This window comes from Fulvia fulva, chromosome 8 (assembly GCF_020509005.1).
Source record: "Fulvia fulva chromosome 8, complete sequence".
NCBI lineage: Eukaryota > Fungi > Ascomycota > Dothideomycetes > Mycosphaerellales > Mycosphaerellaceae > Fulvia > Fulvia fulva.
In genome coordinates this window covers 1800989-1828969 of record NC_063019.1, presented here as the reverse complement: position 1 = coordinate 1828969, position 27981 = coordinate 1800989, and the positions used below count along the sequence as shown (strand labels likewise).

At 53.2% G+C, this 27981-nt stretch overlaps 13 protein-coding genes across 13 annotated transcripts; 10 read left to right on the top strand and 3 right to left on the bottom strand.

Moving 5' to 3' along the window:
- Nucleotides 1–359: 359 nt before the first annotated feature.
- CLAFUR5_11170 (Necrosis-inducing secreted protein 1) lies at nt 360–812 on the top strand (the record flags this gene model as incomplete). Its single annotated transcript, XM_047910318.1, has 2 exons — nt 360–546; nt 604–812. The coding sequence occupies 2 exons, from the start codon at nt 360–362 to the stop codon at nt 810–812; spliced, it is 396 nt and encodes a 131-aa protein (XP_047765598.1).
- Nucleotides 813–936: 124 nt separating this feature from the next.
- Nucleotides 937–2613, bottom strand: CLAFUR5_11169 (Dihydrosphingosine 1-phosphate phosphatase; the record flags this gene model as incomplete). Its single annotated transcript, XM_047910317.1, has 1 exon — nt 937–2613. One exon carries the CDS (start codon nt 2611–2613, stop codon nt 937–939), a length of 1677 nt encoding a protein of 558 aa, XP_047765150.1.
- A 640-nt stretch (nt 2614–3253) lies between these two features.
- On the top strand, nt 3254–4164 carry CLAFUR5_11168 (GTP-binding protein rhoC; the record flags this gene model as incomplete). Its single annotated transcript, XM_047910316.1, has 3 exons — nt 3254–3505; nt 3558–3761; nt 3814–4164. 3 exons carry the CDS (start codon nt 3254–3256, stop codon nt 4162–4164), a joined length of 807 nt encoding a protein of 268 aa, XP_047765151.1.
- An 849-nt stretch (nt 4165–5013) lies between these two features.
- On the bottom strand, nt 5014–5331 carry CLAFUR5_11167 (DASH complex subunit DAD1; the record flags this gene model as incomplete). Its single annotated transcript, XM_047910315.1, has 2 exons — nt 5014–5196; nt 5263–5331. The coding sequence occupies 2 exons, from the start codon at nt 5329–5331 to the stop codon at nt 5014–5016; spliced, it is 252 nt and encodes an 83-aa protein (XP_047765144.1).
- A 275-nt stretch (nt 5332–5606) lies between these two features.
- Nucleotides 5607–7004, top strand: CLAFUR5_11166 (Peroxisome assembly protein 12; the record flags this gene model as incomplete). The annotated part of the gene is made up of 1 exon (XM_047910314.1): nt 5607–7004. The coding sequence occupies one exon, from the start codon at nt 5607–5609 to the stop codon at nt 7002–7004; it is 1398 nt and encodes a 465-aa protein (XP_047765460.1).
- A 106-nt stretch (nt 7005–7110) lies between these two features.
- CLAFUR5_11165 (uncharacterized protein) lies at nt 7111–8109 on the top strand (the record flags this gene model as incomplete). Its single annotated transcript, XM_047910313.1, has 2 exons — nt 7111–7260; nt 7366–8109. The coding sequence occupies 2 exons, from the start codon at nt 7111–7113 to the stop codon at nt 8107–8109; spliced, it is 894 nt and encodes a 297-aa protein (XP_047765145.1).
- A 1430-nt stretch (nt 8110–9539) lies between these two features.
- On the top strand, nt 9540–12620 carry CLAFUR5_11164 (Ergothioneine biosynthesis protein 1; the record flags this gene model as incomplete). The annotated part of the gene is made up of 8 exons (XM_047910312.1): nt 9540–9704; nt 9828–9967; nt 10030–10639; nt 10757–10826; nt 10918–10991; nt 11047–11335; nt 11389–12499; nt 12554–12620. 8 exons carry the CDS (start codon nt 9540–9542, stop codon nt 12618–12620), a joined length of 2526 nt encoding a protein of 841 aa, XP_047765146.1.
- Nucleotides 12621–13545: 925 nt separating this feature from the next.
- On the top strand, nt 13546–14959 carry CLAFUR5_11163 (uncharacterized protein; the record flags this gene model as incomplete). The annotated part of the gene is made up of 3 exons (XM_047910311.1): nt 13546–13588; nt 13657–14264; nt 14345–14959. 3 exons carry the CDS (start codon nt 13546–13548, stop codon nt 14957–14959), a joined length of 1266 nt encoding a protein of 421 aa, XP_047765147.1.
- A 466-nt stretch (nt 14960–15425) lies between these two features.
- On the top strand, nt 15426–16991 carry CLAFUR5_11162 (60S ribosomal export protein NMD3; the record flags this gene model as incomplete). Its single annotated transcript, XM_047910310.1, has 1 exon — nt 15426–16991. One exon carries the CDS (start codon nt 15426–15428, stop codon nt 16989–16991), a length of 1566 nt encoding a protein of 521 aa, XP_047765148.1.
- A 348-nt stretch (nt 16992–17339) lies between these two features.
- On the top strand, nt 17340–18032 carry CLAFUR5_11161 (uncharacterized protein; the record flags this gene model as incomplete). The annotated part of the gene is made up of 3 exons (XM_047910309.1): nt 17340–17435; nt 17493–17894; nt 17946–18032. The coding sequence occupies 3 exons, from the start codon at nt 17340–17342 to the stop codon at nt 18030–18032; spliced, it is 585 nt and encodes a 194-aa protein (XP_047765149.1).
- Nucleotides 18033–18414: 382 nt separating this feature from the next.
- CLAFUR5_11160 (uncharacterized protein) lies at nt 18415–18951 on the top strand (the record flags this gene model as incomplete). Its single annotated transcript, XM_047910308.1, has 2 exons — nt 18415–18813; nt 18871–18951. The coding sequence occupies 2 exons, from the start codon at nt 18415–18417 to the stop codon at nt 18949–18951; spliced, it is 480 nt and encodes a 159-aa protein (XP_047765471.1).
- Nucleotides 18952–19418: 467 nt separating this feature from the next.
- Nucleotides 19419–23288, bottom strand: CLAFUR5_11159 (Pentatricopeptide repeat-containing protein 5, mitochondrial; the record flags this gene model as incomplete). The annotated part of the gene is made up of 1 exon (XM_047910307.1): nt 19419–23288. One exon carries the CDS (start codon nt 23286–23288, stop codon nt 19419–19421), a length of 3870 nt encoding a protein of 1289 aa, XP_047765382.1.
- A 905-nt stretch (nt 23289–24193) lies between these two features.
- CLAFUR5_11158 (Phosphomevalonate kinase) lies at nt 24194–25787 on the top strand (the record flags this gene model as incomplete). Its single annotated transcript, XM_047910306.1, has 2 exons — nt 24194–24459; nt 24659–25787. 2 exons carry the CDS (start codon nt 24194–24196, stop codon nt 25785–25787), a joined length of 1395 nt encoding a protein of 464 aa, XP_047765571.1.
- Nucleotides 25788–27981: the final 2194 nt, after the last annotated feature.

Below are 27981 nucleotides of genomic sequence, written 5' to 3'. Positions count from 1 at the left end.
GTTAGTAGCTTATAGTTGTTATAGTCGTTATAGTAGATAGTCTCCGTATTTAGTTTCTCCCGGGCGCGTCGTCGCTCCGCGCGTCCCCCTTCGTTCGCCGCTCTTCGAGGGCGCTCTTTACTTTTATAACGCTATCGCCCCTTCGTTTATTATCGTGTTCTTCGAGGTAATAGTAGTTAGTTATTATATATAGTAAGGTAATTGCTAAGGCGGAAGCGCGTGTTTCTCGACGCGCCGGTATAAAGCTCTAGTAGGGCTCTTACTAAAATTCGATATCTATATATCGATACCTACCTATTTATAATATAACGTGTTTTTACGCGATATAAAGATGTAGTATAGAGAAATATAATATAGCGATGACATTAGGAAAAAGAAACACACCAATATTGCGTTGTGTTGTGGTGTTATGTGAATCCGAAGCTAATGCGAGGGGGGATGAGGCGAAATGGGGGATGAGGAGAAGTGGCTGGCGGATCTCCCCATCCAACACCTTATACCTCGGGGCTCTTGGCACATATCTTGACACTAAATTCTTGGGACCCGGTACACCTCCTCCTCTCTGTATGATGATGACTGACAGGATGTGCTGACCAATGCCAGACTTCTCCAACGAAATCGGCAACATTACGCATTATGTGCACATCCCAGCAACCACTGCGAAGGGGGAGTACACCATCCAGGGTGCGCACTTCGAGCTGACGGGCGTGAGCACGGGTCCAGCGACGAGTGTGTACTATGCCAACATTACTGTTGGTGATAACACGAGTTCGGAGTATGTCAGGTCCGCTCTGATCCCACAGACGCAGTAGGGTGATAGACCTGTATAATGTTTGCATAGATAGTGTAGCGTAGCATAGCATAGCGCGAGGCGTGGTTTCCTGTAAGATATGTGGATTCTGCGTTCGTACCATCGCGCTAAAGGTCGTATACATACTATGTGATCCCAAGTTTCGCAAAAAGCAAAGGGTTGCCCTCCACAGCTAGCCATGCTATGCCAGCATACACGACCAGCTTCGTGATGACCTCGACATCATACCTGATTCGGGGCTTCTCCAGTGCTGAGAACATCTTCTTGTCATGTGATTCATCTTCCTTCCCACTGTCGCTGACGTTGCCGTTATCGCTCGCTGGTGGGGTAAAGAGGTCTCTGGTAGGAGCAGTTACCATCAAAGTCGGTGGGGAGGACCGATATTCGGTCTGCTGTACAGACAGATGGGTCGTTGACTTTGGTGATTCATCAGGGGTGATTGGCGCATGCTCATCAATAGATAATGTCGTGGGTGCTCTCAGTGTTGATCGAGATGGTTTCTGCTGCAAGCCTTTCTGAGGACTTCGACTCCGGTCTCTCCTCTGCTGGGCACGGTTTGCGATGTACTCCCTTGCGTCGGCTTCAGACTGAGGTCCAACCGAGATCGTTCGCTTCCGCCGGCGTATAGAAGATAGCATGGCAGGGATATCTGATGCTGGTGGAAGCACTTTGTCGTCCTTCCGCAGAGTCGGGACTGTGTTGTAGTCTCTTGCTTGCAGAAAGTAACGACGTGGGATATTCAGCCCATAATGCGCCACGAGCCGGAAGATCGGAGGAAGTCCTCGCAGCAAGAGTGGCTTCATGGTAGCTCGCCACAGAAACACAACGATTATGCCACCGATAAGCCTAGCAGCTATCTTGAACAAGTCTCGGTTGGCAAAGTTGTACAATGCAGACATTGCTGCAGCTGATCGGTCTGCATTGGATAGCAAATGGACGTAGTTCCAGCTCCCAGTGGAGATGCCCATTAGCACACCAATGAATGCTACACTGTCATCGTAGCAAGGACAGTTGTCTGCTGGTTCAGGGTGAAATTGTACTGCCAGTGCTAGAATGCCAACGGCAATCGCAGGTCGTGTCCAATCGCCTGCGATGACCCAAGCATCGAATGCAGGGCCAAGGAGCACTCTGAAGGCAGTGATCAAAGCTCCAAGTGCTGCTCCGAAAACCACATCAAAGAAACCATGCATTCCGCAGTACATTCTCCCGATGCTGATCGAAGTCGCGTAGCATAAGCAAGCCAAGTTGAGCAGACGAAACTGCCAGAGTGAGTACTCATCCTGAGTCTGCCAGAGATTGTAAAGACAGTATATGGCCACAGATACTGCATTTGTAGTATGAGTTGAAGGAAAGCCGTACTCCAATGCTGCAGACCCGGACATAGTGATGCGTTGCAGCGGTGGCGATAACGGCCTTGGCAGACATACCATGTCCTTCACATAGCCACTGAAGTATACGCCAGCGGCTAGCATCTGCACCAGTGCAATGCCAAGCTCAGGATAGCCACACCAGAAGCAGATCGGCAGGGCAGTCATGAAGAAGGTATGCGTTCCAAGATTCGCAGTCAATGCGAAGTACGTATCAAGCAGCGGCGAGCGTAAGGCATGTTGCATGCGGGCAAGATACGGAGTCTCCCATCTCACGATCGGTATCAGTCGGTGCCGCAGCTGATAGCGCCATTTTGGCAATCGTCGCTCATAATGGCTCAGACCCCGTAGACCAGCGTCAGGATCTGGAGAAGGCGTCCTCAGATGTGCCTGGAAGCGTAGGGGTGTCGTTGGTCGTGCGTCCGGTAGAGACATAGATGTTGATCTTCCTACCGAGGCCGTGCATTTGGGAGAAGCGCGGGTCGAGGAGTCGTGATAAGCCGGGCAAAGATCAATGTCGCGACGGTATCTATGCGCTCCAGCGCTCTATGTTTCTGTGCGAGCGCGTCGTGGCCATCGAGGCGCAGAATGTCGCTTGTCAGTGGCAGTGTATGGTACATGTAGAACTAAAGGCCGCATCTGATGAGGTGGACGGAGGGCAGTCACTAGCTTCGAAATCCGCAGCTTCGAGCAGGGCGATAAGCTTGGCAAATCATGTCGCCTGCAAGTCAAAGCGAGCGTGCACTGTCACATGAACCGGGATACATCAAGAACAGTCCTTGTAGCGTGTGACTATCGACTCGCAATGTCTCGCATTTTGAAGCGCGCCCCTCATGTTCCAGGATCGTCGCAAGTGCAAACCGAGGGCGAGCCGGATCTCGACCGGCACCGATGACGCAAGTCGTTGCTCGGTCGACGGCCAGACAACAGAGAAAGCGCGTCCCGGCGATGAAGCCCCTGTGAACTGCTGGTCAAACTCCTCTCCCGAACACATTCCCAACGTCTACCAGAGCAACTCGCACATTCTTCACCGCATACCACAATACACTACACTTGCACGCTACCGGTGCTCGACATGTCCGTCACCGCGGTCAATCCTCGATTCGACGATCTCAAGCGCAAGAACAGCAGCAAGTCTTTCCTCACGCGCGGCGACAGTCACCGAAGGTCGACGAGAGGGAGCGACGGCACAGTCAACACCACAAGTAGTGCGAGAACCAACATCACGGCGCCTCCCGAGTACAGCAAGAAGTTCGTCGTTGTCGGCGATGGCGGGTGTGGCAAGACATGTCTGCTGATCAGCTATTCTCAAGGCTACTTCCCTGAGGTGAGCGCGGATATTACATACAATGGGCGCGGACGTTCTGACAAGATCGCAGAAATATGTACCGACTGTGTTCGAGAACTACATCACCACTGTCGAGCACAAGAGATCAGGGAAAGGGGTTGAACTTGCGCTGTGGGATACTGCCGGACAAGAGGAGTACGACCGATTGAGGCCACTTTCATACCCAGAGACCGATCTCCTATTTGTATGCTTCGCGATAGATTGTCCGAACTCGCTGGAGAATGTACTGGATAAGGTGAGTTCCGTGAGCAAGCGCCACGTTTGCAACCTCAACTGACAGGCAGTAGTGGTACCCTGAAGTCCTGCACTTTTGTCCGACAACACCCATAATCCTCTGCGGCTTGAAGTCCGACCTCCGACATAAACGCACCTGCATCGAGCTCCTCAAAACCCAAGGCCTGACACCTGTCACACAACAACAGGGCAAGCAGGTTGCGCAGAAGATGGGCGCCATGTACATGGAATGCTCCTCGAAAGAAATGGCCGGCGTTCACGAAATCTTCGACACAGCAATCGACATCGCCGTTCGAGGGCAAGACTCGCTCGCAGAAGAAGGGAGCAGCGCACCAGGCAGTAGAGGCGGACAACCGAACCTGCCCATCAAGCGGAAGACAAGGAGTAAATGCAAAATCCTCTAAGTGCTTGCAAGCAAGCACCCCTCGCGTTCGTTCGAGGTGGGCTCTTGTAAAGAGAGACGGACGATTTTATGTTTTGATTTGTTGCATTCGTTGTTGACCAGCCATTCGTCGCAGATGAAGTCCAAGCAGTACCAACGCTGATGCAACACGTGGGCGCCATGCGATTCTTCCTTCGCGAGTGGAGACACTTTCTCTGGCCGGGTCTTCGAACTTCGACTTCAAGATGAATCGGTATGCATCCTCACGGTGTTTTCGGAGATGGAAGGAGCTTTTACGAGCATTACGGTATCAGTGTAATGGTACACAGCAGCATTGACATGGAGTGAAGATTGGGTATGAGGACGATGGTATGGAGGAATTGACGTTTTAGTGTATGACTTAGCTTTTGGATTCTTGATTGATGATAGCATGCGAGGTGGCTGCGACTTGGATGCGCTGGAAGCATGCCTATACCACGAGGGCGCTGAAAACGGCCGTGGTGCTGGTTTGAGGTCTATGACTGTCAATGAGAAACAATTCTGATCACACTCTTCCTTTTTCTCGTGCTACTTCATCAATTCTGGGGGTTATCTTCGCGTGTAAAGCAGTTCTCGGTACGCCGATAGGCATCTCCTTCGCCCAGTTCCTTTCAGTCGTCTCCATACTGACCGGCACATCCCATTCCGATCGTCTTCATAGTTGTCCTCTAGGCGAAGCGAAGCAGGAGGACCAGTGCCATAACACGTATCCGATGCCCACAGCGTATATTGCAACCTTTGTCCACTGTGAAAGCCACCACAGGCTAGAGGTATACTCTCCTCAGCAAAATTGACCATCCGTTTTAGTATCTTCACGTTGATCGTCCTCTTCTCACGTTCCCTCCGCAGCACCTTCGTTGGCATCCTTCCCCTCCTCCTTCTCAGCATCTTTTGCCATGACGTTCTCGAATTGTGACCAGAGTCCCTCCACTTGGCTGAACTCGTTGCCGACTGCTATGACTCCTTCGAGACTACGATTGAGTTTGTTGATGTTTTGGAGGACGTTCTCCATGCTCTAGGACAGCTGTTAGGCTGGGAAGAGGGGAGTGGTGGGGTGATGGAGTAGTGGAAGGTGGCTTACTGCTGCGACATCGTTGATGAGGAGTTGGCGTTGCTGTTGGAAGTAGGTCTCTTTTGTGGGATCGGACATGGTTGCGGTGGCTTGGAATTGGGAAGAGCAGTTGTGTGTTCATAACACTTTCACTACTTTCATAATAGTAGACGCGACATCGACGCGATGAGTGTTGTGTCATTGGCTTGTGATCGTGATCCGCTAGCCCCCGGCCCGCATGATCGACAAACATGAAGCCGAGGCCGACAATGATTGTTTGGCCGACACGGTAGGAAGCACTTCCAGCTTCACATCAATCACTCATGACACCACGATAACATTACTCGTCAAGACGAGCTCCACCGACTGCCACGATGGAATTCATGACTGCCCTACAAGGCGGTCTCGACGAACAAAAGCCATCGTTGTTTGAGATCCTGTCCGAGCACGAACTCAACGCCCTCATTCCACCATCGTTGCGATACCTGCTAGCCGTTGCAACACATCGCAACCCACGATACCTACTGCGCATACTGAACAACTTCGACGAACTATATGCGCTTCTCTCTCTGGCATTGGAAAGATATTACCTGAGAACATACGGCGGAGGCTTCACTGAGAACTTCTATGGCCTCAAACGCGAGCGCGTGCTGCGCGTCAAAGGCGGCGAGACAACGCGAGCACGACTTGGTGCACCGCGAGAAATCCGTGAGACGTTGAAGCTGCGGAACAGTGACGTATGGAAGAATCTGGCTGTTATGGTTGCAATACCATACATCAAGAGGAAGCTCGATGAAGCCTACGATGTGCATGCGGCTGGCGTGAACATGCTTGGGCCTGCGTATCGGGATCGTGAGAGATATCCTACAGATGGGACGCGGGAGCAGAAGTCTATGTGGGTGTATAAATGGTTCCTGCGGAGTGTGTACCCTTCAGTGAATGCGGCATACTACTTCTCGCTGCTGGCGTGGAATATGGCGTATTTGTTTGATGGTACCAAGTATCACTCGCCACTCCTGTGGTTGATCGGGACGAGGATCAGGAGACTGAACGATGCGGACAACAAGGCGATTGCATTGGCGACGCAAGCAGCCATCACATCTCCGGCTCGTCCAGGACAGACGAATTCGATTTTCAACCCTCGGACGATGTCGCGCACGTTGTTGCCGTGGTTCCAGTCCGGGCTGAAGATGGCACTGCCAATGTCCATCTTTGCACTCAAGTTCCTGGAGTGGTGGCACAACTCCGATTTCGCAAGGCAGCTTTCCAAGAAGGCCAATGAAGGGCTGGAGCTCCCACCACCAACGATATCTGGCCTACCCGCACCTGCCCCAAAGCCCGAGAAGAAGGTTGCGATCAAAGACGAAAAGGAAGGAGCGCTGAGCCGACGAGATTCTGGCATCGACGGCCCACCTATCTCGATGGTAACACACCTTCCCATCCTCACAGTACCTGCTCCTGCATACACTACCGACGACTCTGCAAACACCACTTCAACCTGCCCTATATGCCTTTCGGAAGTGCAGACAGCCACAGCCGCACAGACAGGCTATGTCTACTGCTATACCTGCATCTACAAATGGGTCGATGGCTCCCACCCAAGGCAGGAAGCTTTCATGGAAGGCTCTGGCGAGGAAGAGGCAGTCAAGGGTTGGGTCGAAGAAGGCGGAGGTAGTCGCTCTGGCAAGTGGGAAAGCGGTGCCGGTCGAGATGCAGTGACTGGTCGACGAGTGCTGGGAGGCACGAGTGGACTGCGGAGGGTCATGGTCTGATTGCGTTGTCTTACAGTGTTATCAGGAGTGAGCACCAGCGTCAACATCGACTTCCGGATATTCTGTACGAGTACTCGCTTACTGCAGCATTTTCGATCAGCTCAACATGGACCCTCGCAAGAGGAAGTCTTCAGGTCTCGGTGACGATTCCGCTGGCGAGAGCTCGGCGACCAGAGTCAGAGAGGCCCAATACACTCGCGCGCAGGACATCCACCGCATGGCGCAGAGCATGCCTGAGAGCTCTTACCCCAATGCGGTACGTGTTCGCACGACGTGCGTATAAGCGTGTGCTGTGCTACAAGCTCACGTTGAGCTGCTGAATGCTTGTCTGTGTTCTCACCATGGCTGATTCCTATTACAGCAGGGTCGATTTCAGTCCGGGCCAGACCATGCACCAAGAATCACACCTGACGAAATGCAGGACGTCATAAACCAAAGCTTACAATCGCCTCTCGCATTGACGTACTACAACCGGTTGGGCGCAACGCCTCTCGAGCAGGTTTCGTTGGATGCGACGCCTCTTGAGCAGGTATCGGCCCATGATCTTGCCCAGACGCTGCTCAATCGCATGGCAAGCGGTCATATGTTAAAGCAGGCGATGCGCGAGCGTCTGCATGAAATGACAAGGCCTGAACCAAGCGCCCTTCAACCGCCTACGATTCCGGAGCTGCAAAGTCAGATGTATGCGCCGACGTACTCGTTCCCATCATCTGGAAGTATCAGCGCCATACCTCAAGTAGTCATGGCGAATTCCGCAGTGGAGACGAATACACAGATCCCCGGTCAGATGTATGCTTCTCAAAGCAATAGCGCGATACCTCCAGCGTTTACGATGACCACGCCATTGGCAAATCAGCCGCAATTTCCCACTTATCCATCTGGGAATCCTGGTCACCCGCTACCTCAAGGATCCAATACCCCGAATGATTCTCCTATGGCGATGACAGCATTAACTGGCTGTCAAGATACCTCAACAATAGCACCCGTTGATCCACGTGGCACGTGCCGATTCTGCATCACTCATCGCAAGTTGTGGCGACAATGGAATGCATGCTTCTGTCGGCGACCGTATGAATGGAAATGTGGACACGAGCACCCGCATTGATATTGCGAACAGGAGGTTTATGAGGGAGCAGTCACTCACGCAGGCTGCTCAAGCCTCAAGGAAATAAGCAGGCGGCTGCTAGCGATCGCTGCTCAGCCCAGGTATACGTATGGTCACGGAGGCAACGCCATGGCAATTGCCTATAGCTAGAATGCACCTCCACTAGGCTAGATAATAGCAAAGGCTGGCGGTCAAGATAAGAACGTGTCAGGCCAGTGACCAGTGACCAGTGACCAGTGACAAGACCCGATAAGGTCGCACATCCTTGTTCTGCATATGGTGACCTATTCTATAAGTGTATACGATCGGCCTGATCTCTTTATGCTTAACACGATGCTTCTCCGTTTTGATCTTAATCATGGTCACCGATGGTCTTGCCAGATCTGTTCCGGTCACGTGCTCCAGATGGCGCCCGTGCACTGAAAGCACGCAATCTACAATTCCCAGTCAGACCTCCTTCTTTCCCTCGACATGCATACACGCGGCATGCAGTAGCTCAGCAACACGATGCCCTCATCTTTTGCCTACTTGCATCTTCGTCCGAGAGCTGCGGCACCGATTGTGCCGCCATCTTCCGCTCAGCACAACAGCTGATTTGTCCGCTGCTGCATCGAGCTCCACGACTACCAACCGTTGATGACGTGCAGCGCAATGCAGTCACGCCAGCTCTTGCCTGTGTCGAGCGGTACCTTACACTGGATCGCCGAGTCTCCCCGCATCAGATCAAATGAACGTGCTCAGGAACAGCACGAGCACACGCCAGGAACGAGCATCCTCGTGCACGCGTTGGATCCGTCCTTGAACCCTTGAGCGGCGCCGCGTCTCGTCAACATGCAGTGCCGAGCTCCCATATGGACACGTCTGAGATGCCGCGATCCCTGTTCGAAGACATGACGACTCAGCTGCGAAACCTTGTCAGCACTGCAGCGCTATACGTCATGCAATATTGAACCTGGACAGTCGTCCCAAAGATCTCCACTGCGCTGACTATTTCGTCTCATGATGAGCGTACAGGACTGCAGCGAACGAGCATCCAGATGGGTCGACAAGTCGTTGGCCTGTGGCATTCCTGGGACTCGGCAAAGCGTCAATGGCTCGAATATCATCCTTCTCGGCCGTTCAAGTCGAGCCATAGTACGCGAGCACAGTTGTACGCCTAGGTCGGTCTCGCTATGGACCACAATGAACGTTGTAATTGGATGCTAGATTGACTACCCTTGTTGGGCTCGCGGAGATACTTTCGATGGGCCTTACCAAGCTATCTACCCTGCATATTCCGGCTCATACGTTGGCCTTCCTGCTTTGTGCATTGCTTCTCACCTACCTGCGCCTCTTTCCCAGGTTTGCACTGCAGTACTTAGCCACCTCTCTATATCATTATCCATTTACCATCGCTCTACAGGGCTTTGCGATTCAACTCAACAGACAAGATGGGGTCCATCCCGGAATCTCCAACGAAGGATGCAATCCCTGGTATCATTGACATTAGAACAGATGCCGATGGAATCAACATCATGAACCTCATCAAGTCTGGGCTGAACCAGCCAGATGGCGTGGAGAAGACTTTGCCAACACTGTTGCTGTACGACAACAAGGTAAGTAAAACCGAAGTACAGAAAGCGTCATCTGTCCGGAATATGCGCGTGGCATCTCCAGACCAGTAGCACTTTCTGAGATATTACCGCCTTGTTTGTGTATGGCTAATGCTCTTCTGTTAGGGGCTCAAACTGTTTGAGGAGATCACATATCTTGACCAATATTACTTGACAGGTCAAGAGATCTATGTTTTGGAGCGATATGCGGATCGAATTGCGGAACGAATACCAAATGGAGCAATGGTCGTAGAGTTGGGCAGCGGGTGAGGTTACCTTAACCTCCTAGGCGTGCTTGCCTAGGCTGCCGAACTAACGTCGACTACAGCAACCTCCGCAAGGTCAAGCTGCTACTGGACGCCCTGGAACGTGCCGAGAAAGATATCTTCTACTATGCCCTCGATCTGATGAAGTCTGAGTTGGAGCGTACGCTGGCGCAAGTGCCCACTGGCGCATATCACCACGTGAAGTGTTTTGGACTCTGGGGCACGTACGATGACGGCTTGGAGTGGCTCAAGACGCCTGAGAACGTCGACAAGCCAAAGACGATTTTATCTCTTGGCTCCAGCATTGGCAATTTCACGCGCGAGGAATCAGTCGGCTTCATCAAGCAATTCGCAGACATCCTCAAGCCCGGCGATACATTAATGATTGGCCTGGACGCTTGCCAGGACCCAGGAACTGTCTACCATGCATACAATGACAACAAAGGAGTTACTCACCAATTCACCATGAATGGTCTGCATCATGCGAACAGACTACTTGGCCGCGAGGCTTTCCGTATCGAAGACTGGGAAGCTGTTGGCGAGTACGACAAAGTTGGAGAGAGGCATCGCGCATACGTCGTTCCCAAGCGTGATGTCGAGGTTGAAGGTGTGTTGTGCAAGAAGGGGGAGAGAATTAACATCGAAGAGAGCTACAAGTACAATCAAGAACAGGTGAGAGATATTGTCGTTGATACAGTATTCATATGCTGACAATTGGTCAGGTATATCTCCGACAGGTGTAACCAGATTCCAAAGATTGCGGCTTTAGTTCTGACATCCTTGTTACAGGCAGTGCACCTTTTCCGAGAAGCGCATGTCCATGATGTCACCTATTGGACGAATGAGACCCACAGCTACGGTACGCTTCCGAGCGCCCGCTGCATTCCTTTGGAATCGATTACCAGAGGCCGCATTCTCTGATCTCATATATCGCTAACACTATCTTACAGGACTACATATGTTACAGAAAACAAGCAGGATGTTCGCAACAAAGCCAACGCAATATGCAAGCCACCCCGTACCGGTAAGTCGGCGCCCTCAAGATAAGAAATGTTCATTGAGCTTATAGTCGCCGCTAGAGTGTGGATGAATGGGACGACTTGTGGGCTGTCTGGGACAATGTCACACGACAGATGATCCCGGATGAGGAACTCTTGGAGAAGCCAATCAAGCTGCGCAATGCCTGCATATTTTATTTGGGACACATTCCCACCTTCTTCGACATGAAGCTCAGCGAGGCTACGGGATTGGAGCCAACAGAGCCCAGCTATTTCCGCAATATCTTCGAAAGAGGAATCGACCCGGATGTTGACAATCCAGAGAAGTGTCATGCGCACAGCGAGGTTCCTGACAACTGGCCAGAATTGGGTACGTTCTTGACCATGCTACGTGATAAGACGTTAACACCATTCTGTCTGTAGAAACGATTCTGAAGTATCAGCAGAGCGTGAGAAATCGCGTTCGACAGCTGTATGAGTCAGGTCAGGCGTACAACGACAACTGGACCGGTCGCGCTCTCTGGCTCGGCTTTGAGCATGAAGTCATGCACATGGAGACTCTGCTCTATATGCTCATTCAGAGCGATAAGACACGACCGCCGAAAGGCGTCGCGAAACCGGATTTTGAGCAGCTGGCGGTTCACGCAAAACGACAGACTGTCGACAACCATTGGTTTGACATTCCGGAACAGACCGTCACCATCGGTCTCGAAGATCCGGATAACGGTGATGGACCAGTCCGTTACTTCGGATGGGATTGTGAGAAGCCCTCCTACAGCACGAAAATCCATGCCTTCAAGGCCGCGGGTCGGCCTATCACGAACGGCGAATATGCTCGTTATCTGAGCGAGACGAAGCATGACGGCATCCCTGCATCATGGCAATCCGACCGCACGGAACGTGCCGACAGCGGCAACCCTGATCTAGACCAGAACCTGAACGACTTCATCATTGGCAAGGCTGTGCGTACTGTCTATGGACCGGTACCACTCAAGCTCGCGCTCGATTGGCCGGTATCTGCTTCGTACGACGAGCTCAACGGCTGCGCCCAGTACATGGGCGGACGCATTCCGACTTACGAGGAGACTCGAAGCATTTACGAGTATGCTGCCGTTCTGAAGAAGCGCGACGCAGCAAGCAAGAACACACAGAACATCCCGGCGGTCAATGGTCATCTCGTCAATGATGGTGTCGAAGAGACACCGCCATCGTTATTCAAGCCCACGGTCAATGGTGTCTCCAAGAAGGATCCAGTCACCGATCCCAGCGAGCTGTACGTTGATCTGAGTGATGCCAACGTAGGTTTCAAGCACTGGCACCCTTTACCTGTTACCCAAGATGGCAATAAGCTTGCTGGTCTGGGTGAGATGGGTGGCCTCTGGGAATGGACTAGTTCTGAGTTGGAGAAGCGCCAAGGATTCGAGCCAATGAAGATGTACCCAGCATATTCTGCGGACTTCTATGATGGCAAGCACTACATTGTGCAGGGTGGATCATGGGCTACCCACCCACGTTTTGCCGGACGGAAGTCTGTGTAAGTCGTATCATGTTCCCAAGTACCTGGTCCCAGAGGCTAACATGTTTGCAGTATCAACTGGTATCAGCGGAACTATCCTTTCGTCTGGGCTGGAGCGCGTTTGGTGAAGGACATCTGAAGGTGCTTCAATCACAATACAACCATGCGATCACGATCACGAAAAGTAATTTGCCATTCATCTTTGTTTCCAGTAGAAGTATACAGACATCTAACTCAATACACAATCTTTTGTCTTAGCCTGAGCTTGACGCTCTTGCCGCCACCATTCACTCACAAGCGCCAACGTCCCCCGCAAGGGGGTCGACTCGCGATTCACGGGCAGCACGGACCTCCAATCCACGTGCAGATCCTTGCTCGTGCATATGCGAACAGCCTCGAATTGCTTTGCTCTCTGTTGACCTGTCACTTTCTGCGGACGAGTCGGCTCAATACAGCGGCTTGCGGTTCAAGTTGGTGCAAGATGCGGGAAGAGGGGTGTTTGGAGTCCTGCACTTTCGGGACACCCATGCTCCTACACTTTCGCATCAAACGCTGCGACTGCGGGTCACTGTGCCGACAACGTCCAAAGCTTCCCACTAGTGTCCGAACACTTCATGGATCAGGACACAAAACTTCAAACGCGGACTCCCTCCTGTTCCACCCAGCAGAGCACTGTCGACCGGACATTCTCGCCCATCGCCTACTCCACGTCGCCATCTCTCGTCCCGACCACCTAACTGCTCCATCACAAGCTGCCCGGCACGGTGAAAAGCGAATAAGAGACGAGTGAGAAAACACGCCATCTGTTCGACCCCGTCCTTCACGTGCGATACTGTCCGACGTACGCTGGCGCCCGGCTGTTATTGACGGACAATACTACGAACGGAACATGCAAAGGTCGCTATCACCGCTAGCCAACAATAGCATTGCATCAATTGCTGTAGGCAGCACTCGAAGGCCAACTCGAAGGCATAAAGCACGGCCTGATACCACAGCTCGAGAACAACAACAACAACAACAACAACACCGACGCAAAAGAAGCCTGACATCACCGGTCAGCAAATATGCCACAAGATCTGTTTAAGTGGGAGGATGGTGGTACCTTGAGTAAGTCTGCACTGCAAACGCGCACCATCAGATTGCATTACTGTCCAGCTGCTGATCATATCCTCCAGAGCACCACTGCCCCATCTGCCAAACGCCACTCTCGCACGACAAATGTCGAACTACCTGCCTTGGTACCCATGTCGAATGGTGCCATCGCTACCACTCCCTCTTCCGCAAGAACTGGTCTTCCCGCTGCGCAGCTTGCAAGACCACAGACGAACAGCATGAAAAGCGTCACCGCGAGATCGCCGAGATCCTGGCCAAGATCAAGAAGCTGCAACAGGAGGAGGAAGCGGCCGCAATGGAGCTGTTGCGTTCGCCAGCTACACCGAAGACACCACGCACTCCGCTCACAGCCAAGGCTCTCAACACAGTCGATGGTCGAGGCCAGGTACCGCTTGAGACTCCCAACAAGATCTCCAAGAAGGACAGAAAGGCGACCAAGAAAGCGGCCAAGGCTCTCCACAGGGACAAGGTGGTTACCACCGCTGACATCAAGTTCGTTGCCATGACGTTGCATCCGCAAGGCGAGAAGCTGGAGGTCGACGAGGCCGAGATGGAAGGACTAGGCGAGGATCTGGACATCAAGATGAATCTGAAGTTCACTAGCAGCACCTGCAATTCGAAATCAGCTCGCCACGACTTCATCGTCAAGGATCGAGAGCATCTCAAGATGGTAAGTGATCGAAGGGGGGGAGGGTGGCCCGAGGCTACTCCGGTACTTTATGAAAGCGACTGACACACTTCCGCTTGTAGGACGATCTCGAAATCGACAGACTCTTCGACATTCTCGATGTCGACAGACACGCCGAAGGGAAAGCAGGGGCGCTCGTCACAGAGCTGACGGAAGCCATTAGAAATGACTTCATGCACTGCAACGACGAGCTCAAGATTGTGTCTAGAAACAGGGCTGGCTTTTGGCGTTGGGCGAACAAGCGTGTCTATCGCGACCTCGTCGACAACGGCAAGCACTGGGACGATAAGCACAAGCCGTACGATGCGACTCCCGAGGAGCGTCGCGATAGTGCAACATCCGCAGATGCCGACATCGAGGATGACGCGAGCGCATCGCGGCAGGGCAGTCTCGACTCGAGCGTAGCCGACTCTGCTGCCACCTTGCTCACAGTGCCATCCACCAAATCATCGGCCTCGAACAAGTCTGCTCCAGCCCTGACAATGTCGACACCGCTGAACAAGAAGATGACCTTTGAAGGCGAAGGCTGGTCCAGAGTCGGCAAGAAGGTCGTCAAGGCTCCGGTCGGTAAGCTCACTTTCTCGTCGAATGGTGGCCTTCATCGTTTCCAGCCCAAGCCGAAGGGCGCTTGGGGTGCATTGGCGAACTCGAAGCACGACGAGCAGGATAGCGATTAGATGTCGATGTCATGGGAGCTCGTTCTTGGTGAGTTGGACTTCTTGGTATGGCGGAGCATGATGCTTGCAAGATTAGGTCGCTGTTGGCTTGGGACTGAATCGCGAGCGAGGATACGGGATGAGTCTCACTGCCTGGTGGTAGAGAGCACCTTCAATACAATGTCTCGTGACTGCTTCTGCTCCATTGTCGCACCTTCCTCAAGTGATGTCAGCCACCGTTGCCCCTGCTTTAGATTGAGTTTGCGATATCGATACGCACGGACGCGAGGGTCCAAGTCTGTGCTAGGATTTCTAAGATTCTGTGGCGGGCATCTTCTGCACACGGTCAACCTTGAACTTTCCCAAGACTCATACCTTTTCGACTTCGCCCCAAACGGCGTACAGGACTGCACACTCCGACAGTCGCTCTTCGATCATACCATCCTCATACCGAGTCTGGTCACAACCTCCCACGTTCACGCCCATCATGTCGATGGAGATCGACTCATCTGTGCCACTGGCACCTCGAGCAGCAACACAGGCAACAGTCCTCTGCTACAACTGTGGTGCCCCGATCGATGGCACACAAGCAGGAGGAGCGCTATGCTCAGACTGCCTAAGGCTCACCACCGACATCACATCCACCATCGAGCGCGACAGCGTACTCCACATGTGCAGAGACTGCGACCGATGGCATTCACCGCCTACATCCTGGGTCGTAGCTCCACCAGAATCAAGAGAACTGCTGGCACTATGCCTACGAAAACTAAGAGGATTGAACAAGACACGCATTATAGACGCATCTTTCATCTGGACCGAGCCGCATTCGAGACGTATCAAGGTCAAGATCACAGTACAGCAAGAGGCGGGAGAAGGAACGATATTACAGCAGACTTTTGACGTTGAGTTCGTGCAGCAATACAAGCAGTGTCCTGATTGCGCCAAGTCATATACCCACAACACATGGCGAGCGAACGTGCAAGTCAGGCAGAAGGTCCCGCACAAGAGAACGTTCCTGTACCTGGAGCAGCTTATCCTGAAGCAAGGAGCGCACAAAGAGACGATCAACATCAAGGAAGTGCAGAACGGCATTGATTTCTACTTCGGACAGCGGAATCATGCAGAGGCGTTCGTGGACTTCCTTAGCTCGGTCGCGCCAGTGAAGACCAAGAAAAGTCAAGAGCTGATCTCGATGGATGTACACACATCGTCCAAGTCGTACAAGTTCTCATACTCGTGCGAATTGGTGCCGATATGCAAGGACGACTTGGTGGCTCTACCTCTGAAGATCGCGAAGCAGATTGGAAACATTGCACCGCTGGTGCTCTGCTACAGAATCGGCACAGCGGTGAACTTCCTCGATCCAAACACCCTACAGATTGCAGACTTGAGTACGCCGATCTACTGGCGAGCACCCTTCACACCTTTGGCAGACGTGCAAGAGCTGCGAGAGTTCGTGATTATGGACATTGAACCCCTCGGTCCCCAAGTTGGTCGCTTTGCCCTTGCCGAAGCAACAGTCGCCCGCACATCTGATCTCGGCGTCAACGACACGACCTACAACATACGTACCCATCTTGGCAACGTCCTCAAGCCTGGTGACAGCGCTATGGGTTACCACCTGACAGGAACACAGTTCAACAACCCCAACTTCGAGGCGATAGAAGAGTCGAAACAGTACTCTGGGCAGATTCCTGACGTGATATTAGTCAAGAAGCACTACGAGCGCCGCAAGAAGAAGGGTCCAAGCAACCGCAACTGGAAGCTCAAGCGTATGGCGAGAGAAGAGAGTGACATGAAGCCGAGAAAGCAGGACCAGGATCGTGATGAGATTGACTACGAGCAGTTCTTGCAGGACTTGGAGGCAGATCCAGAGCTCAGGCACGGTCTCAACATGTATAAGAACCAGGTGCAGCGAGGTGTTGAGGAAATGGAGACGGATGGTGAGGATGAGGATGAGGGCTTGGAGATACCGATGGATCAGCTCATTGACGAGATGGAGGACATGGGTATGGACGATGTCGAAGAAGAGGAGGAAGATGATGACGAGTGATCTGATCGAGTGAGGGGGTTGCGGGCGTAGAAGATGGATGTGTGCACGATACCCAGGTGTGTAGAGAAGATCGCGCACGACAGATCTGCCATCTGAACAAGAGGGCGTTAGCCATACTCGAACACTACGTCCCAACAGCCGAGCGACTGCTACTGAGCTGGGGATTTCCCGCACGTCTTACGGACGAAAGATGTCTCTTGCCTTCAATAGTTATCACGTGCATTTGAAGTGACGGGACTGGACGAGCTTGGAAGAAGGCAAGCGCGAATTGAAGTGTTCGGCGCACGGACTCTCGTGCTTGCCTCCTTCAGTATCGCTCTCTCTCTCTCAATTCCACCACATTTTTACATGCCTCAAACAACACCAGCACACCAAGACATGGCACACAAAGAGGTCAATAGCCTCGTGCTGCGTGCACATCTCGAAAGCTTGCCACAGGAACTCGTAAGATTGGCACACTGCCGGGACATATAAGCAACCACATGCTGATCGCGTCTGCAGTACGACATTATCTACGATCTCACATTCGCCGCCAAACCTGGCGTCCGTCAACTCGGAACTATCGCGAATCGACTCCACTTCGCCACGCCACCGACAGATCCATGCCCGACTCTGCTGGGAATAGATCGTCGGTCCAGAGCCAAGTTTGCGAAGTCGTATGACGGCGATGGTGCCGTCTTCGTGGTGTATGGAAACCGCACACTCGAGCAATGGCTTGGATCACTGCCCGATGCTCACCGCGACATGATCGCTGATATCCGCTACATCTGTGCACGAGCAGAGCCGGCTCATGAACATAGCCCAAACTATCGTTCGCTGCAGATATATTATGACTGCTTGCGTAGAGCGGGCCAAACAGACAATGCGTTCCTCCGGAAAATTCACATTGGACGCGAGACTGAGGTACGGTTCTGGCTGTATCCCATGTCGCTTCCTACTAACATTTCGGAACAGATTACACGAGACCTCGAAGGTTATACAAGTGTATCGCTCGAGGAAGCTAGGCAGGGTCGGGAGTGGGGAGCGTTACGTCCAGCATAGGGGTTTTGCATGTGAAAGATGAGCCTTGTAGCACTGTCGAAGCCAAGTGCTGCGGCCTCGCTGCTGTCACGTCAAGTGACTGGCTCAGAGCAGGGAGAGGATGCTTTTCACATGTCTCAAGAACAACACACTACAGCTCCAGAACTTCGGCTTCACATCTTCAACAGTGGAAGCTTTGGCGCGCAGATAGCATACCTCCTAATTGGCAACATTTGCTTACCATGACAACTTTTTCTCGAACGAACAACACCCACCACAACATGGCAACCGCGCAATTTGACAGTCTTGTGCTGCGACAAAGTCTAGAGAGCCTTCCGCAAGAACTCGCAAGCTGTTTCACCGTCACGGCGGTGGTTCAAATGCTAACGATAGCCAGGATGACATGTTCTACGACCTCACCTTCACCGCGGCACCAAGCATACGCGAGTTCGGCACTCTCATTAAAGGCCTGAAAGACCTCACTCGTCCATCAGACCCAATGTCACATCTCCTCCACGTCGATTGCCACTCACGAAGCAAGTACGCCGCCTCCTACTACGGTCCTGGAGCTGCCTTGATCGTCTACAACCCACCCACACTCACGGCTTTACTACTCTTGTTGCCTGAGTCACACCGCAATTCAGTGGCCGACATTCGCTGCATCGTGTGTCGTAACCAAGAGGACGAGGATATTGATGATGAACCCCTTCCAGAGGAAGCACACCAGATTGAAACCTGTCTGGAGAACACGAACTGTGAGGGGAGCCTGGCATCTCGCACACGCTTGGGCACTTCGGATCATGTATGTTTACTCTTGATACATGACAGGCGCTATGCACGATCTCTGGCTCTAGCACAGGTGACCAAAGATCTAGGTGACTACGCCGCTTTGGTCCGCTCAGCACGCGGCTCAGACATCGGGATTGGGGTTGGAGTGTGAGGTGAACGTGCTAGGGCAACGGCACCAGTGCTTCAAACAGCATCAAGGCGCGACGATGGGACAGTTGGAAACCATGGTGATATTAATTTCCTTTGTCATTTCAAAGAAACTCCAGATCCGCCTCGCTCAACTACGAATCGTAGATGTCGGCAGGCCATAGATCCAGCAGAGCAGAGATTGGGGGTATCCATCTATAGTACAGCAACAAACTTCTCACTCAACATTCCCAGCAAATAGCTCACGCATACCCATCATGTAAGACTCTGGCAGCGGCTATGCCAAACAATCCCTTCCTGCATGATCGCCCACAGCCGGCGCCTCATCCAGAGGGCGGTCGATGTATAGTAACGCCAGAACACCTCGCTAATGACGGCCGTAAAAGCATTATGTATAGTATGCCGTGACAAAAAGGAACCCGACCCGGTCAAGGAGGGTGAAACGCCAGTTGCAATGCAAAGTGTGGTGGCTCAGCGAACCAGCTCCGCGATCTTGCCCGCGACAGCGCTGGGGTATCCGCGGCTGAGAGCTTCGCGGACGACGCCTTTCGCAGCATCACGGTCCTCCGCAGCGAGGTAGGCGCGAACCATAGCCTCATATGTGCTGGGCTCGCGACGAGACATGGGCACGCGCTGGAAAGCCTCCTTGGCCTTGGAAACGTTCTTCTCCAAGGTCCAGCCGTGGATGAGAGCGTTGGCAATGTAAGGTGTGAAGTCGACACCGCGAGCGGCCATATCCTGGAGAAGTGGCTCGCACTCGGAAGATCGGTGATTGGCGTTCAAGCTCTCAAAAAGTGCCTGATACATGTTTGGCTGTGGTCTGATTTGGCCCTCGGCGATGACTTTGTCAAAGAGCGCGCGAGCAGCCTCAACGTCGTGCAAGACGCAGCCGTTAGCATGGATCAAGGAAGCGTAGTGAACGGCTTCGGGCTGGATGCCACTCGCCTTCATGTCTTCGAGGACAGCTTCGGCGGCTGGCATGTTCACTGGCTCGAGGGTTGCGTGGGTGTCGATCAACAGCTTGAACGTGTGGACAGTAGGCACAATATTCTTGCTGCGCATGCGCTCGTAGTAGGCAAGGACCTTGCTGCGATCGCGCTTAGTGGTCAGGAAGAACTGCATCAGAGAATGGTAAGGAGCTGGACGTGGCTTGTAATTGTCGCAAGCTTCCATCTCCTCGAAGATCTCTTCTGCGAACTTCTCATCGGACACACGGCAAAGGGCGTTGACGATAGTGCCGTAGGTAACTGAAGTTGGAGCAACACGGAGGTTGCGCATCTCAGCGAAGTAGAAGAGACAGTCGTCAATGCGTCGAGCCTTGCCAAGTTTGCCGATTAGAGCGTTGTAGAGGAAGGATGATGGTTCGACACCTTCAGCCTTCGCACGCAGGAAGATCTTGACGGCCTCTGTGGCCTCATCGAATGTCTTGGTGTTCTCCTTCAGCGTCGTGATGTACAATCCGAAAGTGTTGGCGGAAGGTGCGAAACCCATGTCGAGCATGTCCTGGTGGTACTTCGCAGCGAGGTCTCGTCGATGAAGGTGGAGGCAGCCAGCAACCATGTGGTCGAGGATCTGTTGCCATCCAAATCGGACGACGCGGTATCGAGCATCGAAAGGAACATCTTGCTTTGCCATTTCAAGAACGTCATGACAGAGGTTGAGGTTGTTCTCCTTGGCCGCGGCTTCGATGAGTTTACCGTAGGTGAACATTCGCGGTGCCCGACCAATACGGCGCATGTTGCGGAACTTAGTAAGAGCCTCGTTCATACGGCGACCATGTGGACGTTCGAGAAGTTCATTGATAGCGTTGGAACCCTTGACATCCGTGCGCTTAGCATAGGGGTCATAGGTGTCCTCGGAGGATGTCGGCGCTTGGAACGGCACTACTGGCGTAAATGGTGACGGCTGGAATAGTGCCGGCGTGGTCGGGTAACGGTAGTTGTTCCAAAGTCTTGACAGTTCCGCACGATCGATATTGATGAGGGTCTTCTCGATAAGTGTCTCGGTCTCAGCAGAAGGCATAGCAGAGCGGGAAACAATGTTCTCCAAGAGGCAGCCGAAGCGAGCAGGTCCAGCGATGTCGGCAGATGACTCCTCAAGGATCATGCTGCTCTGTAAACGCAGAAGATAATCGAGGTCAGCCTGATTCAGTCGTGCGATGTGCTCAGGACCGAAGCGCGCCACAAGATGTTCCGCGATCGGCGCGACGAATGTGCCATTCTCAGTCATCATGCGGAGTGCTTCCAAGTTTGCTTCAGGCGGGAGCATCGCCTGACTCTTCAGCATGAAAGAGCCGATAAGCTCGATAGCTTCATCAATGTGATCGTTGCTCTCGGCTTGGCGGCTCTCCGACTGTGTCTCGCGGATCCGTGCGAACATGCGCCTGCTGTTCCTCAAGCCAAGCTCTGCTTGTCCAATGCCGATCAACGCAATGGTGCGCATCGTTGTAGGCTCGATGAAGGAGAGATTTACAGAAGCGTTTTCAAGGATTCTCCAGAAAGGTTCAGCTGCTTCCACGTTTGCATTACGAACGTGCATAGCAAGCAAAGCCATGCTTGGTTCGACCAGGTCCTTGGTGTGTCCAGTGAGGGTATCGAAAGCCTGGGTACTGATGTCCGGGAGATTCCTGTCGGCCGCAGCAGAAGCAATTGCAGACAGCGCTGAAGTGTACGCACGCCCTGTCAGGGACTTGGTCAACTCCAGAGCGTCGCGGAAAGTAGTGTGCTTGAGGGCCAAGGGAAGCAGGGCTTCGAGGGCGACTGTCTCGCGCAGGTCATCAAGTTCGCTAGAGCTCTCAACGCCAGCCTGTATACTTGCCAAGAATTTGAGGCCACCCTTGAGTCTATCTGCTGTACCGTAAGCTTTGATGAGTGCAGCGTACACGAAGTTGTCAACTCTGTTGATGGAGTTTTCGCCAGCGTTGTTGGCAACGGCCAGGTTCTTGTACTCGTCGTAGGTCTCAACAGCTTTGCGCAGGTCGCCGTTCATGCCGTATGCGGTGATCATGGGGGCATAGATTGTTGAGAGTGGCTCAAGTGACTGTGCCTCCATGTACTGGTATACACGGTTCATATCGTCCACGCGACCTTGCTCGGCGCTAGCAATGACCAAACAAGCACATGCCTCACTGGAGAGTGGCTTGGAGCTTGTCTCTGTTGCTCTGTCGAACATCTTCAGGGCAATCGACAACGAGCTGTCTTCGGCAACGATGGCGGCCTCGGACTGGCTTGATCGGAACATGAACTTGCCAGGCTGGTCAATACCTCCATAGCGAGTGAGACGCTGCTCCAGATCCTTGCGCATGGCAACCGATTCTGATGCTCTGGCAGCGAGAAGCTCAATCAACATAGCATATGTGATGGCGTCAGGGGCGACTCTCCGCCTAAGCATGTCCGAGTAGACTTCGAGCGCTCTCGGGGTCTTCTGATGCTTGCCATGAGTAAGCTCAATGGCTGAATTGAGCAACGCACGGTATGCAGCTTGCGATGGCTTCTGCACGCCAGCGCGCAACATGCCCTGGAAGACGGCCGGAATGTCTGCATATCGCTTGTTCTCTGCCAGCTGCACAAGCTGTTCGGTGTAGTAGTCACTCTCTAGCGATTCGGCACTCGAGCAACTGTCGGCAGGCGAAAAGACCGAAGCTGGACTGTTGGATTGCGGGTAGAACTCGAACGACTCTGCCAGCTGGGAGCTCGCGGATGGCGACTTGGCTCGAATAGTGAGACCATCATCAGACTCCTCTTTGGCCTTCGAGATCTCATCGGCGATCGCGTTGTTCACCAGCTCAAGGGCAACGGCTTCCTGGGCTTCGGTGTCGAATGCTTGTCCAAAGGTATCGATGGCGCTGGTCGTGTAAGAGCGCTTGAGGCTAGGAGCACGGAACGTCTCATCATTGCTCTCTTCAATGCCCACTGCGTCGGAGGCCTCCTGGGTATGTGTTGGAACAACCGAAGGTGGCTGCCACTCTATTCTGCGCGCAAACTGGAATTGCTGCCAATCCTTCGCGCTCGTTCCATTGCGCTGATTCTTCTGCCAAGCATCGAAGTATTTGTCTAAACCAACATCCTGCTGGCTAGACTCTGGTCGGCTACCAGAAACTGCGGCCGTGCTGGCCTTTCGTGTGCTCTCGACATGGTTGTATACATTCTTGATGCGATTCTTCTCACTCTTCCGGAAACGACCAATCAAGGTGTCCGCGAGCGGGAGGTCTGCTGCAGATGCATTCTGGGCAGCGTAGGAAGACTGGGAAGCGGCGACGACGGTCTGGGCGTAGCCGTGGGAGAAGCTCTTGATGGCAGTGCCAGCAATACGCGAGATGTGAATACCCTTCGGGATAGGCATTCAGGTGACGGAGGAGCCCTTCAGAGAGAAAGGGTGGGACTGATAAGGCAGTGGTGTCAGCGCGTCTGGTGATGCGTGGGGAGAGGAATGTCGCGTTCGCGTGTGTGTACGTACCGGGAGTCTGAGGGAGTAGCGAGGGTGCAGGTTCATGTGACGGCGGCACCGTCAAACAAACGCGCTATCCAGATGGATGGAGCAGAAAGAGAGGTGGTGGTGTGGTGGCGGTTGGTGCCTGGGAACTGCAGGACGAGGAGGGAGGTCGAAGTCGGGTGTCAGTAGAGTCGAGATGGATGATTCACCAGCGGGCTGCGGCTTGGCTGGACTCGAGGATAATCTGATGGAAGTTGGTGCCTCTTCTGACTGCGGCAAGCTGTTCTCACAAAAGGGATGCCTCGTAGTGTGTGTGTGTGTGTGTCTGTGTGTGTGTGTGTGTGTGTGACGCCTACCTGATTACTACTGACTATACCAAGTCGGGCGTGCGAGATTGCTTCTAGCTTCCGGCCTCTTCCTGTGTTGCCACATGCAGCTTTCTACTGGCTGTTTCTGCATCATCGGCGTCGTTCAAGCACTTCCATCGTCGGGGAGACTACTGCACGATCCGCAAGGCTGGCTGCGAAGCTCATCTGCCCTCTTCAGCCCCTCTGCCAGCTCGAAGCGAAAAGGAAACGACGCTGCAGAGCAATCTACACACGACAGCCAGGAACGAAGACACTCTCCGCAAAATTCACTAGCGCATCGGCGCCCTGGGACCGCACCTCGAATCTTCTGGTCATCTGCTCTTCTTCTCGTCAGGAACCGGACCTTGACTCCTGTGTCGTCCGCCGCAGTCAGCATTGCGCCTCTCCACGTGTGCCAGCGCCTGTTCGTCTTGCCGTCTCGGCCGGCCCGAACGTGACTCTGACTGGATGGGTTCGGATGCAGCGGTAGCGATCTCAGCACCAGGTAAAGTCTTGCTGGCAGGCGGATACTTGGTGCTGGATCGCGCTCATACTGGCCTGGTATTCGGCCTGGACGCTCGTATACATGTGTTGATCGAGGACATTCCGACAAGCAATGGCATTGTTCTCAATGAGATCACTGTCAGATCGCCGCAGTTCCTTGATGCGGTCTGGGAGTATGGCTATCGATTGTCCGAACGAGACGGCGGCATCGAAGTGACCCAATTGAGAGTGTAAGTCGTTTCTTCTGTTTTGCAATTGACCGTCATCCAGTATTGCATGGACGGGTCGCCACTGCAGATCATGCCCCCTGCTACCACTCTTACCTGATACGGAAGGAGCAGCATCCAGTACCACCCATGTTTTTGTGTTCTGTCGCTGCTCCCATACTGTTACAAGACGACAAACACTTACACGACTGTGATATCGCAGCGATGCAGACCTCAACCTCAATCGCAACCCGTTTGTCGAGACCACACTCGGCTATGCCTTGAGCTACATCACAAGCTTGGCTGGATCCGGTATCACACCAGCCGCCATTACGATCCTTGCCGACAACGACTACTACTCCACGCCTGCTGAGATATCCGGTGCAGGAGCTGTAGCGACCACCCGCTTCCACAACTTCAGCTTACCACTTTCGAAGGCACCCAAGACTGGCTTAGGATCATCCGCAGCACTGGTCACTGCAGTCACAGCCGCTCTCCTGACTTACTATCTGCCACGGTCGAAGTTCGACTTGAAAAAGGACGAAAGCAAGAAGCGCCTGCACAACCTAGCTCAAGCTGCTCATTGCGCGGCCCAAGGCAAAGTCGGCTCTGGCTTCGATGTGGCGTCGGCTGTATATGGAACCTGCCTATACCGACGCTTCTCACCTGGGCTGCTCTCCAACCATGCCGAACCAGGTGTTCCCAAATTTGCAACAGAGCTTCGAGACATCGTCGAGGAGAACCACCACAAGATCAAGTGGGATACCGAGATCCAGAAGGATGTGGTGAAGATTCCGGAAGGACTGAGGCTGGTCATGTGTGATGTATCTTGTGGCAGCAAGACTCCTGGCATGGTCAAGCAAGTCCTCGCCTGGCGCAAGGAGACAGTCGAAGAGGCCAACGCGATCTGGAGTGATCTGGACGAAGCAAATCAGACATTAGCAAAGGCATTAAAGGCAGCCACCGAGGCTGACGGCGCAGACAAGTACAAAGAGCTGAAGAGTGCCATCACTCGCATCCGCGAGCTCATACGACTTATGTCGGAGAAGTCTGGTGTTCCGATTGAGCCGCCCGCGCAGACGAAGCTGCTTGATGCCTGCGAGAAAGTGCCAGGCGTAATTGGAGGTGTTGTGCCTGGCGCGGGAGGCTACGATGCTATATCGCTACTGATTGATGACAACGTTGACACGGTTGGTAGACTCGAGGAGCTTTTTGCAGGGTGGCAGTTCGAGAGCGAGGAGGGCGGGCGTGGTAAGGTTAGTATGTTGGGTGTGCGGGAGGAGATGGAGGGTATTAAGCAAGAAGGCGTAAAGTCTTATCATCAGTGGATGAAGGCATTCGTAGACTTTTAGACGTGGAAGTAGAGAGGTGGAAAAGCATTGTTGATTAAATTGTGCTGCCTGTGACCAACCTTCAGAGCGAACGACTGCCGAATCGATGGAGCGACTTGACAGATCAGAGCCATCCGCAGCTCACTGCCCCAGGCCGCTGCTTCTATCATGGCAGTCTCCATGTATACAAAGCCATCTCTTGCCCAGACCGTGTACCTCTATCACACAACAGCCGTACTGGAATTGCCGCTAGCAAAAAAGCGTTCACCTCTTTCCCACGAGCTACAGCATGGGTTACCGTACCATATCGTTAGCCATAAGACATGTAATTGGTATAAAATCACCGCTATCCGACGTAGAACGGCAAAAAGAATGTGGTCGTAACTCTCTCGTGTTCTGAATTTTGATGAGAGTGGGATTTGAACTGGAAAACTGTTAGGGCGTGACGCTGAGAAGGTGGAGTTGGAGAGTAACATACCCCACGAAGCAAAGCCACTGCGGATCATGCTTAGGAAACCTAAACGCAGCTCCATAACCACTCGGACATCTCACCGGACGAACAGTGGTCGGAGATATCGCGATCAACTCCGTAGTAATATATATAGCTTTTGATTCTGTGCTCCGAAATTTGGACGGGCTCGAGGGTGCAACTTTAAGACTTCGAGAGTCGGAAAGTCGAGCAGTCACGATGTCAGAGACAATTCCTCAGAAAAAGGCATACCACTGGGCAAGGACAGCATCTTGATCAGATCCAACGGTGAGAGGAAACGCGCAGACGGGCGTGCCATCCTAAACGCGATAGTTAGCTGCAATTCTTGCTTCGACGGAAGTCGAGAAGACATGGAAGTCACGAGGTGCATCGTGCTGTATATTGACCCTCCTGTTCAGCGCCCGAACTTGCATCGTACAGTGCATTGCTTAACAAGCCTCATGCGGCATACGAATGTCCATGCGACCGCTCTTGCTCGCATCTCTACCAGCGACACACGCATCTTTCCTGAGTCCCGAAATCGATGATACTTCAAGTGCGAGATCTTGCGACACGATCGCTCCCAGTCCAACCCTGCAAATCAGGATTTCAGCAGCAATGCGGATGAGTATGCGCCAGGCGACCCAGCGATACAGTCTCTCACGGTGCGTGGGAAGGTACTGACTTCTGGTCTTGCGTGTGACATGCGATTTGCAGTCTCAACAGCATTCACCGGGAAGTCTCGTGGTCTTGCGCAATTCTACCTGGATGCTGCTTCTAGAAGCTGCACTGCCTGGGATATGTCCTGCTCTTGTGACACAACACTATTTGTGGCCTTGTTCTGGTCTCAACCAACTCTTTATCCTGGAGCTGGTCTACCACGTCACGCTCTTGCAGGCTCCTCGATACCATCAAAGACCATCCAGTCCACTAAATGATGTGCGTACCCATCTCCTGGTTGCGCGGGTTGAGCATTACCTTACATCCAACGGGCCGATGCATCTTGGATGTACAGAGGCAGACCCTTCGCCCTCAATCGTGGAAGAACCCTGATGATGACAGCGGCTGCTGCCCGCGAACCTTACTGTCCAACCGGGTGATTGAGCGAGACGCCCTGCTGTACCACGCCGCCATCAGCACCTTGAATGGCTTGCTTCCCCCAGATCTTACAGCATGAAGTTCCTCTGGTCACAAGGCACGTGCAAGGCAATTCAGGAGGAGCAAATCGAGCTCAACAGGTGGTACCAAAGCGGGAACAATGCTCACGCAGTCGAGAAGAGCGGTCTGCCACGAGCGTGGTGGGTGGTGTGGGAACGGGGCGCTGCGCTGTCTGTGAAGAGACAGGTCTAACCTTGAGAGGCATAGCCCTCAACCATCTGCAGAGATGGCAGTGCAAGCGCTTGCGCCAGTCATGCAGGACGGATCTCTGCTGTCACCGTGCTCTGCCGTCGTCGCGGCAAGCGTCGGGTAGCGAATCCAGCGGACTCGAAAGTGAGGCCACCGCCAGTCACCAGACATGGTGAAGTGGTTGCCTTTGCACACGACAACGAAACAACATCCAACAAAGTGTCTGGTAGCGATGGATATCAAGACCATGACCTGATTGTTGGATGCCACCTGGTCCATATTCGCCAGGCAGCTACTGCTGGGAGACTAAACTTGTCGCAGGGCAAAGATCGTTGTCTTCGAGACTCACAGCCTGCATCCGTCGCAACGCGACCGTGTGTGACTGGCTGGCTAGGCCGA